Consider the following 17,346-nt stretch of genomic DNA (forward strand, 5'->3'; position numbering starts at 1 on the left):
TGTGGCTGCCCACAGGGATGCCAGTCTGCACCCCAGCCCCTGGGGGGGACCGTGACTTTGAGTGTCTGACCTTCTGTGCATCAGAATTAGAGTGAAATCCCGCACCGCTCAGGGACCAGCGTGCAGGCTTGCTGATGAACTGTCCAGACACAGTGCACTCAAGCTCGCACCCTGTGGGCCACAGGCAGAGACCCTATCATCTTCCACTGTTCCTTCAGGGCAAAGCCAGAGTTTGCAGATAACCTCACCTCCCTCTCCCTCCCTGCCTCCAGCAGAGCCCATCACATGTTTGGTGATAAGATGCTGGAATCTGCAGGCAGACACAAAGTGTCAACCACTCGGGTTTGCTGATGCTCCTGCTCAGGTGGCTGGGTGGACCGGTTTTGATGCTCACAGTCCCACACACAGCTGAGACATGGCAGGGAGCTGATGGAGGGTCCTGGCTCGGGGACAGGGCCCCAAGGGACAGTGTGTGCATCTCACTGCGTTTCACATTCCCCTGTCCCAAATTCTAGGTCCTGTCTCAGTGCCCACAGGAGGTCCGGGGTGGGCGGCAGCAACTGCCACTGCATCACACCCTTGAGTCTGCAGACTCATGTCACAGGTGCACTGAAACCGCCCTTTCCTCACACAACAGTGGAAAGTGCTACTGCCTTTTTTTTTTTTTTTTTTTTTTTAAATATTCGGAGTACACCAGTTTATGACCAAGACTCCAACATGGGGCTTGTATGAGACAGGAGCCTGGGTCGCCCCCGGGGACCACCCCGAGCGCCGGCTGGTCTCCCATAGCCAGCGCTCAGGCTACAACAGCATCACAACAAAGACGGGGTGGAGGTCAGGGGTGTCTATGAGGAGGACTGCAATGTGGAGGAAATAGATGCACAAAGGATCATTAATAAAGTTATCTTTGTGAAAGACAATCTGACATTATCTGTCTGTTGTAAGACATTTATTGATTTGACCTCATAAAGCTAAATAAATTAAACAAGTATTTTATAATTAATTGCACATCATTATGACCAAAACTAATTTTTATGGCATTTTACTAGGTCTTCAGGGAGTTTAATTTATTCATGTCCCTGATTAAATCCCAGTGCCTGAGGAGCTATTGATTCATATTGCCAATACCATCGTGGGGGGTGTGGCCCCACATTGACAGACCATCGCGGCATCGCGGTGGGGGAGATATCAGGGGAGTGGTAACGTGCACACACTAAAAGGCTCGCGTTTATCCCTGCAGTGCGTTAGTGCTACCTTGAAGTCAGCTTCTTAATGCAGACACATAAACAAATAACACAACATCACAAGGCTAAAACAAATCTTATTTGTGTAGGAAGAAGTTGATGAAATAGAGCATTGGTTATGTTTGTATCTTTCTATTTTTAAAATAAATCCTATATACAAATTAGAATTTGATTAAAATTCTAATTAAAATTTTCTTGCAAATGGTCTAGGTTACAAATGACTATTTAACGTATTACAACACGGCTCTGGCTATGTGATGATTTCAGAACGCTGTAACGAGTGACTAGTAAAGCCTCCCCTTCCCATGAGCACGACAAACACTCCCCGGAAGACTGCAGCGGCCGGCCCGCACCCCCCCCCCCCCCACAGCGGCATGTGTGCGGAGAGGGAGCTGTGCTCACTGAGTGGCGCCCTGCTCCTGCCCTGAGGGGAAAGGGGCTGGCCTCACTCGGAACAACCTGAAGGCACCCCCGTTCTGGCACACGTGGTGTCGGCTTTGCAATCGGGCACCACCCTTCACTCCCAGACACCTGGCTCTACTAGCTCGGGCACTGGTCTCAGTCTGCTTGCTGGTCTATGAGCACGTGGGCACCCCGCACAGCAGGTACCTCCTCCTCCAGCCAGTCGTTGTACTGGACGATGGTGGACATGACGGCATCGGCACCCTTCATGTAGAAGGTGATCTCTGCGGTGGACTCGTCCTGCCAGGGAGAACAGACTGATGTGTCAGCCAAGTGGCGGCCCTCCCAGCTCCTGCAACACTCTGGGGACAAGTCCTCTGCCTGAGCTGCCCCCACACCGTCCTGTGCAGGCTCCGTGCTCCTGGTGCATGGGCAGCAGAGGATGAGAACACAGGGGCAGATCATGGGACGCTGTGCCCTTCTCTAAACACAGCCTGTTGCTGGGTGTCTGCCTGGACTGTGAGGTAAGCATGGATTCCCTCAACTTTGCAGGGTTTGGTTAAATAAGCTTCCTTGTTTAGCCAACTTCTAATACATAGTTTTGTCATCTGTTAAAACACTGACTAGGGTTTGTTTCAGCAACTTTGTGGTCATAAGTCATTCTTACATTATAGCCTTCAGCGCTCTACTGCTGCTAAAACCAGACAGACGAGGAAGCAACATCTTCATGAGTGGGGAGCTGGGTGTGCCATCCCCCCACCAGGGCCACATGAGCTCCCCGCGTGTCACTGGTGCAGAGAGCCCTGTGTGGGGACGAGCGGCACCTACCCTGACGATGACGCCCATGCGCTTGCTCTCCGACGTGAAGGGGAACGTCTGCAGGACACAGAAGGTCAGGATCTGGCCGCTCGGCGCCCTCAGCTGTATGGACATGAGGTCTCTGTTGACCAGGGTGAGGCCCACGCTCTCTGTCCACTGCACCAGGGCCACCTGGGGGATACCAGTGAGAGGTGAAGCCACTGGTTTCCCAGGGAGGGAACAGGCTGGTGGTCACAAAGCAGCCAAGAGATGACCAATTCACATACCTACTGCACCAAGAGCCCTGTGGGGTTTTACAGGGGCACCCAGCATTCCCCTGAAATAATGCCTCGATGGGCCAGCAGTAGGCAGCATGACAGGGCCCCTGGTCTCACTTTTGAAGGCAAAGGCCACGGCTGACTAACCCTAGTTTACCAGCTACCTGGAGCCAGGGTCCAGCAGACACATGTTGCTGTGCTGTAAGAGACTTTTGCATCTGTGCACATAGTGACTATGGCTGATAAGTGTTTTGTAATGCCTCTGACTCAGTATCAGTGTGACATGAACTGAGAAGTACCAACCCCTCATCTCCCTTTGTGTAGAAGGGACGGAATAGACTGGTGTTACTTCCTTTGAAAGCTTTGGTAGGACTCAGCACTCAGGCTGCCTGGGCTGGAGATTCTTGGTGGGAAGGGTGGACATAGGACTTAAGATACCTCCGGGATATATCAGTGACTGTCAGGTAGCTGGCCAGGGGGAATATCTGAAATCACAGATATACTATATATATAAACATATGGCCCTATTCCCATTTGATGGGTAAACCCATGTCTGAAGTGGCTAAGCTGGACATGCTATGTGCAGGCTGCGGACACTAGGGACAGGCCGGGAACTTGCGACTCCTAGAGAAAATGAACGACTGACCATTCGTTGTCAGAAACGATGACCAGGCATGAGCAGCTCCATACTGTGACCCAACAGGATACCCCCTCACTACACCGGCAGGAACCACCACAAACACCAGGACGGCATGCACGTCACAACAACACCTCACAGACCCTTAAGGACTTAGGACAAATCCCCAGCGCTCCAGTTAGCAGCATGGAAACCCGTCTGCTCACACGTTTCTGGGAAAGAGCTGCCCTGCTGTGGGAGGCTGACACGAGGACCTGCTAGTGGGGGCACTGCACAATGTGGACCGTCCACCACGAGGACAGTGTGCCTGATGGGGTGCGCTCCCCTCATGCCCGGCCCACACGGGGCCACAGGTGCTCAGCACGTGTGGTGCAGGGCTGGTGCAGAACCCGACCTAATCACCATACTGAAAATTTCATCATTTCTGTTTTCTGTAGGTTTTAAGAGTTATTTAGTAACTAGAAATTTAATCTGCAGACCTGATGACTCATTTGGAGATAAGAAAAAGACTAAATGATAAGGCTGGTGATGACAGTCCCAAATGTCAACAGATTTTCTAAAATCTGACTTGGGCATGCACCAATTATGAAATCAGAAAGCTCTCTGGTTCTCCTGGGCTCTCTGTGACGAATGCTTGGTGTTCCAAAACATCAGGAGCCAAGGCGCGCATGTGTGAGGCCTCACAAGCCTCAGGTGTTCCAGCCTGTCACTAAGCATGCATTGCACACCATCACAAAGTTCCCTATTCATCCCAGAAGAACTCACACTCACGTCTGTGGGCCCCATGAAACCCCCACCAACATGGCTCTGCACCACACAGAAGGACACGGAGAAACGCAAGCCTCTGAAAGGCAACTGACCTCATCAGGGCTGGAGGCCTGGTAGGTGCGGTTCTCATCGCTGAAGTCTTGGTCCACCTCGGCATACTCGGTCTCCCCAGTCACATCGGTGCGGGACTCATACACGGGTGTCACGTTGTGGCACAGGGCGACGGCCTTCACCGCTTCGTGGACCCGACTGCTGACACTCTTCCTGACTTTGGGGCCTGAGGCCTGGGCTTTTCTGGGTGGTGTGGAGCTGTGCCCACCGGCCTGAGACTGCAGCTGTGGACAGGGAGGGCACGGAGCTGAGACGGAGCAGAGCTGACACTGCACTTGTGCTGTTCTATGCACTCCTCCATGGGGCAGGCCGGAGAGAGAAGAGGCCGCCTGCCCCGGCCCCGAGGGCCTCTGGCATCACACCTGCTGGGAGGGTTGGTGTTCATCCAACCGCTGCAGAGGGCTTCAGTATTTCCCAGGTGTGCAGTGCACCAAGGTATCTGCTGTCTTCCTGTCACTAGAGTGACTCTACCTGTGGCGTTGTTTTGCTGAGTGTTTTACAGCTCCTGTGCATTTGCTACTAGGAGCAGAGTAAGGCTGAGGACAGAACAGGACAGAGTACGGCCCTCACGGCCTCTCACTGTTCTCTGCAAATGCTCCATATAAATGGTGTAAACCTTTGCTAAGTAACCACAACCCAACCAGCTTGCTTTTGTGCATGTGTGAGTGTGCAAACAGGACATGTAGTGCACACGTACACACACCAGGCTGCTTTCACTTGACAGCACCTCAGAAGTTGCGTGCCCACAGGACCTGCGGGAGGGGCTCCTGTGGAATGAGGAGTGGCGGCCGCACTGAGCTCTGCCAGGTGCACATCAGTCCCGTATCTGCAGGTCCAGGCGGATGCAAAGGGCCACCTGCTGGACCCCATGGGAGCCCCACTAAGCGCTGAGCCAAGGCCACCCTGAGGAGCTCTGTGCACTCCTGGACCCGACACATCTCAGAGTGCTACCACATTGTGAGGGTTCTGCAGGAAGCCCGCCCGGCAGAGCAGGACGACTCCTGACAAACAGCCTGAGCAGCACTTCCATCTGGTGCTGGCTCCACCCCTCTGGTCAGTGACTTCTGGTCATAGGACGGGTGAAGGCAGCACGCCTGTCGGGGATAGAGCTACGGTCTGCACACCCTCCCTGACCGTGACACGCCCTACACACACGCCCGGGGCTGACACGGCTCCCAGCAGAGGCCTGACCGTCAGGACTCCAGTGGACTCAGTGGCAGGCTCGCTGCCCACGTGACAGGCACAGCTGTCACCACCCAGCTGCACCCACATGAGGGCACACAGTCCTTCACAGGTCCCATGGGGCCCAGTGAAAAATCGAGATTTAGATAATGTGAAAAATAGTCATCATCTGGTAGATACAGACTATACGTCACAGGTGTGTGTGTGTGTGTGTGGGGGGGGCTTGAGGGCATCAGCAAAGGCATGGAGTGGCCGGGGTGGCTGAAGCTGCCAAGGACAGCGATGGCCCGCTGGGCTCCAGACACCAGAGTTCTACTTTATTGAAAACATGAAAATCAAAAGTGTCCGAGAAAGTCTCGTCAACTAGAAAGTAAACAAGAAAACCGGAGGGTTAGGGAGCACATGAAACAGTCCACTTAGCAGTCTCAGCACACGATCTTAACTCGTTCTGACAAAATGTTCACTGAGACAATCTGAGTGACTTAAGGCCACTATGACTCTACAGCATAGAAAGGCTTATTAGTCCCAAACATGTGTCTTGGTTTATGAACTGGAGCTGACGAGGAGAGGAACGCATTGCTTCAGGATAGCAGCCACTCACCTGAGTGTAGGAGCTCCGGACGTGGCTCTGGATCTCGTCCATCGTGTCTGTGCCGTAGGACACGGAGCCCAAGTGCAGCCGCTTGAACACCATCTCGTTCTGGGTGAGCGTTCCTGCGGCAGGGGGGCGACAACAGCACGTCATGCACCCAGGGGCTCATCGTGGCTGGGACCCACCCTCTGAACCGCCTCTGCCACCACACAGCCTCTGAACATGCTGTTTGCCACTCTTTCCGCTTTACTAGTGAGAACACAAGTTTCTCCCTAGCAGCTAAGTTCCCTTTTCAATGGCTTTAATACTGTGCCAGGTCCAGCTCTCTGGGGATGTCTAGTCTCCACCTTCCCATGCAGACCCGCTGTTCGGGACAGGGGCAGCGCCTGCCTGTTCTGAAGGAGACAGGCATAGAACTACTGCAGCATGGGTTACAGCTTCGTGTCACACCACAGAGCATCGCCCGGCCAAGACAGCGAGCTCCGAGTTAGTGTGTCTGTCAGGCTCCTGTCTGAAATGGAGCATTCTTAACTGAACAGGACAGATGCGTGCAGCCCTGGAAAAAGAAAAAGGAGCCCAGTGCGGAGAGGGCCCCTTGCGGATGAGGAGTGTCCAAGCAGCAAGTGGTCAGTCCCTGGCACTGCCAGTCAGTGGGGCCAGCCACGAATGGGGCTGAGGTGCACGAGGAAGGCAGTGAGGGGTGCGTGCACAGGTCAGCTATCTGAGCAGCATTCAGAACACGCAAAACCCAGAAACAGCTATAATGTCCATCACCCAATAAAGTGTGGTGCGTCCACACAATGGAATATCATTCAGCAATAAAAAGGAATGAAACGTGGATACCCACACAGTGCAAAGACCCTTGAAAGAGTTATGCTGAGTGAAAGAAGCCACTCACAGGAAAGTCCAATTGGCAAATCTGTGGAGGCAGGAAGTAGACCAGGGGCTGCCTAGGGTTGGTGGGGGGGTGCAGGAGGCTTTGCAGAGTCATGAAAACTTTCTAAATCTTCACTGTGGTGACGTGTCCAATGGTTATGCCAAATGCTGAGAGAACAATACATCCTATACGTTTGTCATTTCAATCAAACACTGTGTAGTAATTGTTGCATCTTCTAAGATTTCTAACTTGCTAATAAATCATGTCTTAAGCCATTTAAAACTGATACAAATAAGTGGTTAACATTTCTCATTGAATTAACATTGGCTGTTAAGTATTTGTCTGTTATTCTATCATTTGAACACCTGGAACCATATCTTGTTGGGTTGAAGACACAGACATACTTATACAAACATGATTTTAGGTTGAATGACATATACGATGTAATTTCTCACACTGTAAGGTGACTCCTGAAAATATTTTTTTAAATTCCAAGGAAGTTGTGACTGCACAGCTGCCTCTGGGTGTGGAGGGGAGGGTCCTTGCTGGGGCCCAAGCCCGTGTCTCCGGGACACAGCCTGCGTGCTGAGATGGACCAGCTACCGAAGGAGTCAGTGAAGCCCGCTTATGTTACATATCTTATCTTCCTGATTTCAGCCGAATGACAGTTTCTACAATTTCTGTCATCTTAACATAGAAGCAGCCAGTCTGTCTCGAGTGTGAGACCTGACAATGGGGCAGCACTGACAGCCAGAAAGGCTGAGCCACCAGGTCAGAGCACCCAGTGACCTGGTCACAACGGTGGCTCCGTGGGCAGAAAGTGTCATTTGCAAAGGTTTGTGATTCCTGAAACAAAAAAGCTGTAGTTCCTTAATAAAGCAGTTTTTTGGACTACATGAGCAAAGCAGGCACAGAGGACATTAATTTCTATGGAGAAGTCCTGCAGGCATCATTCTCAGGGTGGTGACAGACGTGACTCAGCCATGCAGAGGAACTGCAGACAGTGCTGTCCTGTGACAAACAAGTACCTCTACTCTGCAGAAGCCTCTACAGAGGAGCTACAACAGTTATACAGAACAAAACAACACTGACAGGACGGAGAAAATTCACAACACAGAAATGTAACAGCTTTCTAGGAACCTGATCCTTTGTTGATTCTGATACTGTGTATGTTAGAAGATGAAGAGTAGCCATGTGTCAGTTTTCAACAGCAGAGTCTGAGAAATTCTAAATATGAACCCATTCTGTTGTCCCCCCCGCCCAGGTCACCCGGTGGCAAACATACAAGAGGGGTACCTGTCTTGTCTGTCAGTAGGTACACCAAGCGGCCCAGCTCCTCTGGGATGGTGCTGGTCCGGACGACAGTGCCAGGAATGTGCTCGTCCCTCATCATCATCCATCCATACGCGGCTTTGCCCATGTCCAAGTTCACTCGCAAACTGCCAAATGAAACCACTGCCATGGTTAGTGGGACCCAAACCTGTGAATATGCCCACTCATGGTTCCCATGTGCATCTACACACACCATCTTTAATTTTACAGGAAATAAGCAGCATTGAATTTTAAACTTTAAGCCAACAAAGCTTTGTACAACCCAGAGCATGTCTGCAGTAACCGTGCAGTGGGTCACTCAGGCTGTCCTGAAAAGGTGGGCTGTTATGAGGGACATGCAGGCAGCTGCCACGCTGCCCCACGGGGAATGATCATTTGAAACAGGTCTCATTTTTAAAAGAGCTTCTGAGCCACACAGCTGCTGAGCCAGGTCACGTGACCATGGCGACAAGGAACAGACAGCTGGCGGATGGGAGGAAAGTGCAGAAAGTAGCAGCACGGAGGACCGGACAGGCTGGCCAGGGCTGTGCGGACGTGGACCGAGCCCAGGACTCCAAGCACTCTGGGAGTGAGAGCATTTCTGTAAGTAACAAGTGCATCCTCAGCACGTGTGTATAAATCTTACAAGTGGCACCACCAGACAGAAGTGTGCAGAACTTGCCTGGGGGACTCAGGCTGCTGTGCAAGGCCACTGCGGAAGTGCTTCCCCCCCATCCCGCTCCTTGTCTACGAGGCCCAGAAGCCCAATCTGGCCACAGCGTGACCCCATGTCCCCGCTGTGCACATCTGTCACCCTGGTGTCCCCACACTCTTCACCTTACACGTGCGCTTCCTCGCTAGCCAATTTTCCCATGTCATTACCTCTGGTCATGAAGGACTGACAGTTACAGAGTGGTAAAGATTTACTACTTCACACAACACTGTGGCATAAATACAAACACCCTGCAAAGACTGAAGAGGGTATGGCGGTGAACTTGGGCTAATGAGTCAAGGAGAACCACAAATAGGAAGCTCATGGTCAGACGACGGGGAGCACCTTCAACTATAAAACCAGAGACCATGTGGGAGGAAGGGAGCAAGGCCATTTGACTCACACTGTGACGGTTTGCTTTTTAATGTTAAAAATTTCAGAAGCTCTGACTTCAAACACTAAGTTGAGAGTAATCATATTTAACTTTCTAGTAATGTTTTAATTTTATAGAATTACATAGATAACATAGACCTCAATTCAACCTGTACTTTATAATGACATTTGTGAACAAAAAAGTACAGTAAGCCTACTACTACTCTGAGAATTAGAGGAACAGATTATAAAGTTCTAGATACCAGATATATTTTCCAGGCATTATATTGTTAACTTACCAACTGTGAAATTGTTATCCAGGGACCTGACCCAAATAACAGAAAAGTCACCTATAATTTTCCATGGTAACTGAACCAGAGGCAGTTCTTACCTTTACTCTTACATTGTAAGAAAAACAAAATAAACTATCCTAAAAAACTGGTGTGGTAAGAAATGTTGGCTGAGGACTGCGTATGACCCCGCTGTCCGCTGTGGTGAGACAGCACAGATTACTTCAGAACGAGCTCGTGTGGTTGGTGGCACGCTCTTGCCCATACAGTCTCATCTTCCATCTGTAAAAATCTCTGAGGGGTGACTGGACCCTGAGTAAACCCAAGGTGTACTTCCCTAAAATGTGTGGTGCCATCCCACTGAGACCCATGCTGCCTGCTGTGTCCATATGCTCATCTGCTACAATTAAACATGTGGCACTTGTCACAACCAGGTGAGCCAACCCCGGAGCAGCCACGCCCCTCAGGAAGAGCCTACCTGAGATGGCTCACATGCATCCTAGGTAATGGGACTTATTTTTAGATCCTAATCTGAGCAAAAGAATGAATCTGTCATTTTAATGAGTTTTATCAAAAGTAGTCAAAACTACCTGACCAGGCGGTGGCGCAGTGGATAGAGCGTCGGACTGGGATGCCGGAAGGACCCAGGTTCGAGACCCTGAGCTCATCAGCTTGAGCGCAGGCTCATCTGGCTTGAGCAAAAAAAAAAGATCACCAGCTTGGACCCAAGGTCGCTGGCTTGAGCAAGGGGTTACTGGGTCTGCTGAAGGCCCACGGTCAAGGCACATATGAGAAAGCAATCAATGAACTAAAGCGTCGCAACGAAAAACTGATGATGATGCTTCTCATCTCTCTCCGTTCCTGTCTGTCCCTATCTATACCCCCCCCGTCAAAAATAAAAAAAATAAATAAAAAAGTCAAAACCTTTTTCTGTAAGTTGTCATTTAATGAAAATGGCACAGATGCCATTTTATCTCAATTTCCCCAGACATTTTCCATTCTGTGGTATCTTTAAAATTTTCATGACATACCATGGGTGGCAGGGATGATACCAGAGTGTTTTCATGGGTGAGTTCACCCAGTGCTACGCGCTGTGAAGGGAACAGTCAGGTCTGTCACTAGTTTGAAACTCTTCCTGGGGTTCTGACTAGTAGCTGACCTAAGATTTGTCACAAATATCTTTAAATAAATATATACACAATAGCGGTTAATGTTCATACCATTTTTTCTACCTGTGACAAACATATTTAAACAAATTTTTTTTCTCAGTGAGAAGGAAACTTTTCTACATTGGTGACAGGTGTGCCCCACCGTCAGCCTAGACAGCGGAGGGAAAGGGTCCCTGCAATGCACCTTCCCAGATTTCTCTCAGGCTGCTTCCCCAGCTGCATTGGGAGAAAGACAGACAACTGAGTTTCACAGGTATGACTGTGTGGACTCTCTATTTCCAACCTCACGGGCTCCATGATCTTGGTCTAAGGACAGCGTGATCCTCCTCTAATAAAATGCCACATGCCAGCAAGGCCACGGTGGGAACAGCAGGGATGTGTGAATGCGGGTGGCACTGGTCTCAACAGCTCAAGAAGGCTGTGTGAAAAGTGCCCTTAGTGATGCTGGACGGGCCCGTGGTGGGGTGCAGGGCGCAGAGGTGCGGGTGGACGGAGCTGGGAAGAAGGTGGGTATGTACCAAGTACGCCAGCAGCCCGTCTGATTAGTGTCCCCTGCCTGCCATGCCAATGAGGATAAACAAAATGTGATCTCGGGTGCCGAGCAACAGGAGGTGCAGGAAGGAATGGAAAGTTCTGATGCCCACTGTCAAGTTTCTGAGTGGTGATGGGAGGACTGGGTGGTTTAGGAAAAATAAACCAGGTGTCTGTGTTCACAGTGCACTGAACCAAAGAAAGCCGGAGGCTGAAGGGCAGTCACTGTGCCTGGGGCTCTGTGCTGGGCCCGAGAACATGGCCACCTCTCCCGGATAGTCAGGGTGCCTGTGAACTCTGGAGGGTCTTCCGGGAGAGCCGCTCCTGCCTGTGTTTGCACCGATGTCAGTCCGTCTTCTCAGGATCTGCCACAGTCACACAGGACTCCCGACACTCAGAACCGTTTCGGGCGTGCACAGGCTGGGCATCAGCTGCACCTGAGTAGGGCCTGGTGTGTGCATGTGCTCATGTCCAACATTCTGTATCACACAGTACAAATGTCCACTTACAGCATGGGGCCAAATATCTGTCATTCATGTGACTGGGACAAATACTCTTATTAAAAGGCTAGCACTTCTTTTAGTTTATAAATAAATAAAAATACTGATTATGTGTATGCGATTTAAGAGATATAACTTAAAGTGTCTCCAAAAGTCTAAGAATAAAGAAACAACAAAGTAAACACGGCTAACCACCTCTCTTAAAGACATTGATGATTAACTACTTACATCCCAACCTCAAATTAGATGGGCTATCATTTTGAAAAGCCGTTCACATTAGAAGACTGCCTTACTTAGTATTTGAGGTAACTTGACAGCTGTATCAGATGGTCTCTGAAATACAGATAACTTTAAAGTATCAGTAGATTGTACACAGGCCGAAGGGCACTGGGAATAAAGTCTACCAACAACTGAGAACGATTTTGCTGTATTCCCAGTGGCTTAAGATTATATTACCATACATTGATGTGAGGTAAAACACCAGACTTCTAGATTATTCTAACAACGCTGACATTACCCCCCCCCCCTTCCCCCCCGAAGGGTTCCTTCGGATTCAGCAGAGCTCACAGCTCACGGCTGCTTCCTCTGAAGGAAGTGCACGACTTCCTTCACACTGAGAAACAAATTTCAATAAACACATATTCAATGAAACTACACATTTATTTTATCTTAATTCTTCAACCTACCTTATGGGAATGATGTAGGAAAAGAGGAGGAGGAACCGAAAAAGATTGCGGTACCACGGTCCTACAAATCCTTGTAAGGTCACCATGACAACCGAGAGAGCAACCAATGCCAAAAACAGCGCTTTGGTCAGCTGGTTGAGTTCAAGGTCCAACAAACCAACCTGAAAGAAACACATGGGATTACAACATGAGCATAACGCCCCATATTACACACTGGACACACAAGAGTGTCAACTCCACGCGTCTGCTTTGTATTAGCTTTTCCTAGAATGGAATACAAAATGTGCCAACTCTGGTTTTCTCCTTGAAATGCCCCCTGGAGATGGACGTAGGCAGAACTTCTGAAAACGAGTCCTGCTCCCACAGCGTCCCCAGCCAGGAGCTGCTGAGAGCACATATGTCTTAGAGTGTCCAGCCACAAACACTCAGACGCTTCTCCACGTGGTGATGTCATGAGCTCGCAGGGACAAACGAGACAGGAGAGTACAGGGAGCGCGGTCAGTTCTTCTGAGGGCAGAGGAGCATTTTCCATTGCACGTACTAGGTCAGGTATCGAGGCTCCATGCATTCCCTCTTACAGATTTTACTCAGATCCAGGCCCCCAAGAACAGGACAGTATGTCTGTCATCCCTGTCTGCCAAGAGCCTGTCTGAAAACAACTTCTCTTAAGAATAAAAGCTGTGATGAAACACTGTGTGTGTGCAAGTCCTATACTTCAGGGTCTCACAGTAAGAAACACCACATTCAGAGGTGGACTAAGGTTGGTTGAGGCCCCAGGCACAGAAGAAAATACTGGGCTCCTTATCATAAGAAAAAAGTGTAAAGTTGGGGTTTTGCGGGGCCCTTCAGAAGTCGGGGCCTAGGGCGTGCGCCCATTGTTAAATCCGCCTCCGACCACACTCTAATTCATCCTGTGGACCATTCACAAGCTGAGCAAAAGGTGAGTGACTATTATGTCAGCGAGAATCAGTTCAATGTCTGCTGTGTTGTGCGCAGGGTCTAGAAACAATGAGAACCTGCGACCTGCAGCCCTTTCCCTCTGCACACTGAGAGCACAGTGCTTGTGAGGGGCATCGTCCAGGCTGAGCTGCGTCAGTGCCAATTAACCCTTCCCCATCGTTTCCTCGTGGAAGGACAACGCAGCACAGTGTGTGTGGTGGTGGTGGTAGGGCACACGTTCAGGCGGGGTCACAACAGTGCCTTCCAATAGGACCCGGGTCATAAGAGACAGTGCACAGCTCCTGGGAGAAGGTGAGCCTCCTTGCATGTCAGTCATCTTATCATCATCATTGTTAAAAACTTGGATGTGAATATCTGCTTACTAACTGTGTGACCTTGGGGAATGTCCTTATGCTTTTTTTTTTTTTTGGTATTTTTCTGAAGTTAGAAACGGGGAGGCAGTCAGATTCCCCGCATGCGCCCGACTGGGATCCACCCAGCATGCCCACCAGGGGGCAATGCTCTGCTCATCTGGGGCGTTGCTCTGTTGCAACCAGGGCCATTCTAGCACCCAAGGCAGAGGCCATGGAGCCATCCTCAGCGCCCGGGCCAACTTTGCTCCAATGGAGCCTTGGCTGCGGGCGGGGAAGAGAGAGACAGAGATGAAGGAGAGGGGGAGGAGTGGAGAAGCAGATGGGCGCTTCTCCTGTGTACCCTGGCTGGAAATCGAACCCCGGGACTCCTTCCTTATGCTCTTTAAGTCTCACTTTCCTCATCTGCAAACTGGTGCTACCCATGTACTACCAGAGGTCCCAGGGCCAGCCAGCGGCAGGGCGCCCACAGGTGCCTGACCTGGCTGTGCTCATGGGCCGGGCACATGTCTGAGCAGAGCTGCTTGCCCATGACTTGTGGGACATGAATGGAACACTGAGTCTGTGTCAGGCCATCATCTGTTGGTCATCGGAGTTTCTCCTGAAGCTGGTACAAATTTTGAAAGACAATAATTGGAAAAGAAAACAGGACTGCCAAAACTTTGATAAAATAAATGATACTATAATTCTCAAATATAAAAGCTTGTGAATTTACTGAGTTAATTGTTAACTTGTTTTACTTTGCATTACTTTTTGAAACCCTGTGTTTGGTCAATCAATAAAAAGCTAGCCTTTTCCACATTTCATGTATTTAGTGTATATCTGTTTTGCATTAATATTTGCCACATGGCTTGAGCCCAAAGGTTGCTGGCTTGAGCCCAAAGGTCCCTGGCTTGAGCCCAAGGTCACTGGTTTGAGCAAGGGGTCACTCGGTCTGCTGTAGCCCTGGTCAAGGCACATATGAGAAAGCAATCAATGAACAATGAAGGTGTTGCAATAAAGAATTGTGCTTCTCATCTCTCTCTCCCTTCCTGTCTGTCCTTATCTGTCCCTCTCTCTGACTCTGTCAAAAAAAATTTTTTTCTGCCACAAACTTTCATAAGAACACTAATTCTGTAGTTGGAAAAAAAACACAAAACTTTGTCAGACAATCCATTAAGTGTAGCTGTGAAGAAAATTCATTACACAAATAAATGGAAACGTCTACTATATTTTTTGGCTAAATTTTAAAGTCATGAAAAATGAGTAAACTGATATTTTACCCACAAGAAACAGCCCATCTAGTAGGAAGACTAGGACGCACGCCAGTAATAAACAGTATAAGAGAACTGCAAGGCAGAGAGCGGTCTTCTCTAAGCAAGCACATAGACCCACAGCTCACAGTCCGCCCGGCTGGCGGGCACACTTCCTGGTCTTGAACAGCAGGGCAGAGACCGCAGGAACAACTGGGACTCAGACATGAGCGGCATCCCCTCCCACTGCAGGCCCTGCCCTCAACCGTGCCACCTGGGAGGGAACAGCGCGGACGCACCAATCACTTTCTGTCCAGAATCCCACCTTGGGAGGCTGTCGGTCTCACACATGTGGCTGGAGTGCAGGCCCTTCTCTGCTGGGGGTCAGTGGTTGTCAGGGCCCCACGGGAGAGAGCCCGGAGCTCCCCACGCGGCACCCCCTGCACGGCCGTCCTCACCCCAGGCCTGGCTCTGCAGGGCTGCCATAGGCCGTGCTCTCCATGAGACCTAGGCAGCCGAGGACACAGCCTGATGTATCAACTCCATTTAAAACGCGGCACAACGAGGACAAATATCTTGCAATTTCCGATCCTTCAAGTACTACATAGTTTATGCTTGAATTATTGAGAAAAATGGGGTTTTGGATTAAAATGAAGAAAAATTAAGCCAGGGAAGTAGAGCATGTTTCACAGCCTCGCTCCCTGTGCGGTGACAAAGGCGGCCTCAGTCTCAGGCTCGCTGAGGGTCAGATGAAGCCATTATTCATTCAGTCAGGGAAAAAAGACTCAATTACCTCAACCTAAAGATGCTATCAATGAATGCAAAGTGCATATTTTACTCTATTCATCCAAATCCCATTAAAAAGTGAAAGGAATGATTTAATCTGGCCTTCCAGAGTGGGTCTTTTTTTGTAATAAAATAAAGAATCACTGTCTTGCAAAATGTACACCCAGCACCTCCCACTTTCTGGCAGCGCGGCCCTGACGGCCAGAAGGCCGGGACAAAACTGCCAGGACGGCACGTTTCTTCTGGGAATGACGGAGCCTGGACAGGGTAAGAGCGGAGCCCCGGAGGGTGCTGTCCTCCCGGCCCGCCACACTGAGGGTTGGGGAGCCGCCCGGGGAACCCAGCTCCTCACGCGAGGTGTCCCTGCAGGCAGCCAGTCCTGAAAGCTGATGATTCTTCTGGGAAAATCACTGTGCTTATTAAATAAGCTCACGCATGTGGTGCGATCTTATTTTTTCTTGCCAATTCTAACAAAACATGATGAGAAGAAAAAAATACATTTCTACTCATTTCTTTAAAAGTCCACTTTCAATTAATAGTTAATTTTTTATTACTGATTAGTCTAAAACACCTTTACAAGTCTCTTCGATACACCTCACCTGCGGTCTGGGCTCCTAGAAACGACTCAGCGTTAAACTCGTGAACGTCTGAAGCTGCCGCGGCATGGGAGGTGGCAGCCCGGGTTATCACGTGGCTCTTTTCTTTAAAAAGTTTCTTGGAACAACAAACAGACCAGTATCTTCTACTATGACTGAAAAACCACTTCACCCATAAAATATATTAATAATCACTAGAAGCAACTATGACTATATAAGAAAAGGTAAATTAAGTATACTAGGAAGTATATTTTAATATTTATTATAGTTTCCTATAGTAGTAAAGCAAATTTTCTCCTTGTCATAATATTTGTTTTATTTGAAACAACTGTGATAACAAAATTAAATACGCTACTGGAAATTTTAATCTCTAAGGGAAAATTTGTGCATAATGTCTAATACACCACAATGGTTCTGTGGAGGGGCTGTTCTCGGATAATGAACACAATAATTGCCTGTATAATCTAAAATGCTGCTAATGGCAGCGATCACAAATCCACTTAGCTCCTCTTTAATTTATGTACCAAGTTTTAAACAGCTAATGGTGCTCAGGAAAATAATGGTTTGTACCAACAATAAAGGGTAAATACGATATTCTGCTGCTTAATCAAGAGAAGATCAGCCTGCTCTTTTTAATGCACACATGGATGAATGAGGGCCCACCTTATCTCTGTGACACAGCACCACTCCAATCCGTCTCAGAGCCGGACCTCGTCCTGCCACCAAGTCCCTAAGAAATCAATGTGCACACCAAACCAAATCTCGTGTGATTAAAAACTCCCTACAGTAAGGCATATACACCACTAGCTGCTGATCATATGCTGATCAACATCACGTGCACTGACATGTGAACATCAACATACTTTTGCCACTCTCTTAAAACTCAAACTTATTTGTTACATGAAATTATTTTAGAAAAGCAAAATAAGATGCAAAGTGTCAAAAAAGCCAATCTGAACTCT

At 49.2% G+C, this 17,346-nt stretch overlaps 1 protein-coding gene across 3 annotated transcripts in view; it reads right to left on the reverse strand.

The window, feature by feature from the left end:
• The window catches only part of ATP9B (ATPase phospholipid transporting 9B (putative)), a 122,416-nt gene that overhangs the window by 17,324 nt on the left and 87,746 nt on the right, over positions 1-17,346 (reverse strand). For all 3 annotated transcript variants that reach the window (XM_066352325.1, XM_066352324.1, XM_066352327.1), the window contains 6 exons: positions 12,461-12,621; positions 8,186-8,328; positions 6,022-6,134; positions 4,220-4,462; positions 2,475-2,636; positions 1,854-1,946 (listed from right to left, as the gene is read on the reverse strand). In XM_066352325.1, the coding sequence (XP_066208422.1) occupies positions 1,854-1,946; positions 2,475-2,636; positions 4,220-4,462; positions 6,022-6,134; positions 8,186-8,328; positions 12,461-12,621 (915 nt within the window). The remainder of the gene's footprint in view (positions 1-1,853; positions 1,947-2,474; positions 2,637-4,219; positions 4,463-6,021; positions 6,135-8,185; positions 8,329-12,460; positions 12,622-17,346) is intronic.

The sequence above is a fragment of the Saccopteryx leptura genome, chromosome 11 (genome assembly GCF_036850995.1).
Source record: "Saccopteryx leptura isolate mSacLep1 chromosome 11, mSacLep1_pri_phased_curated, whole genome shotgun sequence".
Classification (NCBI taxonomy): Eukaryota; Metazoa; Chordata; class Mammalia; order Chiroptera; family Emballonuridae; genus Saccopteryx; species Saccopteryx leptura.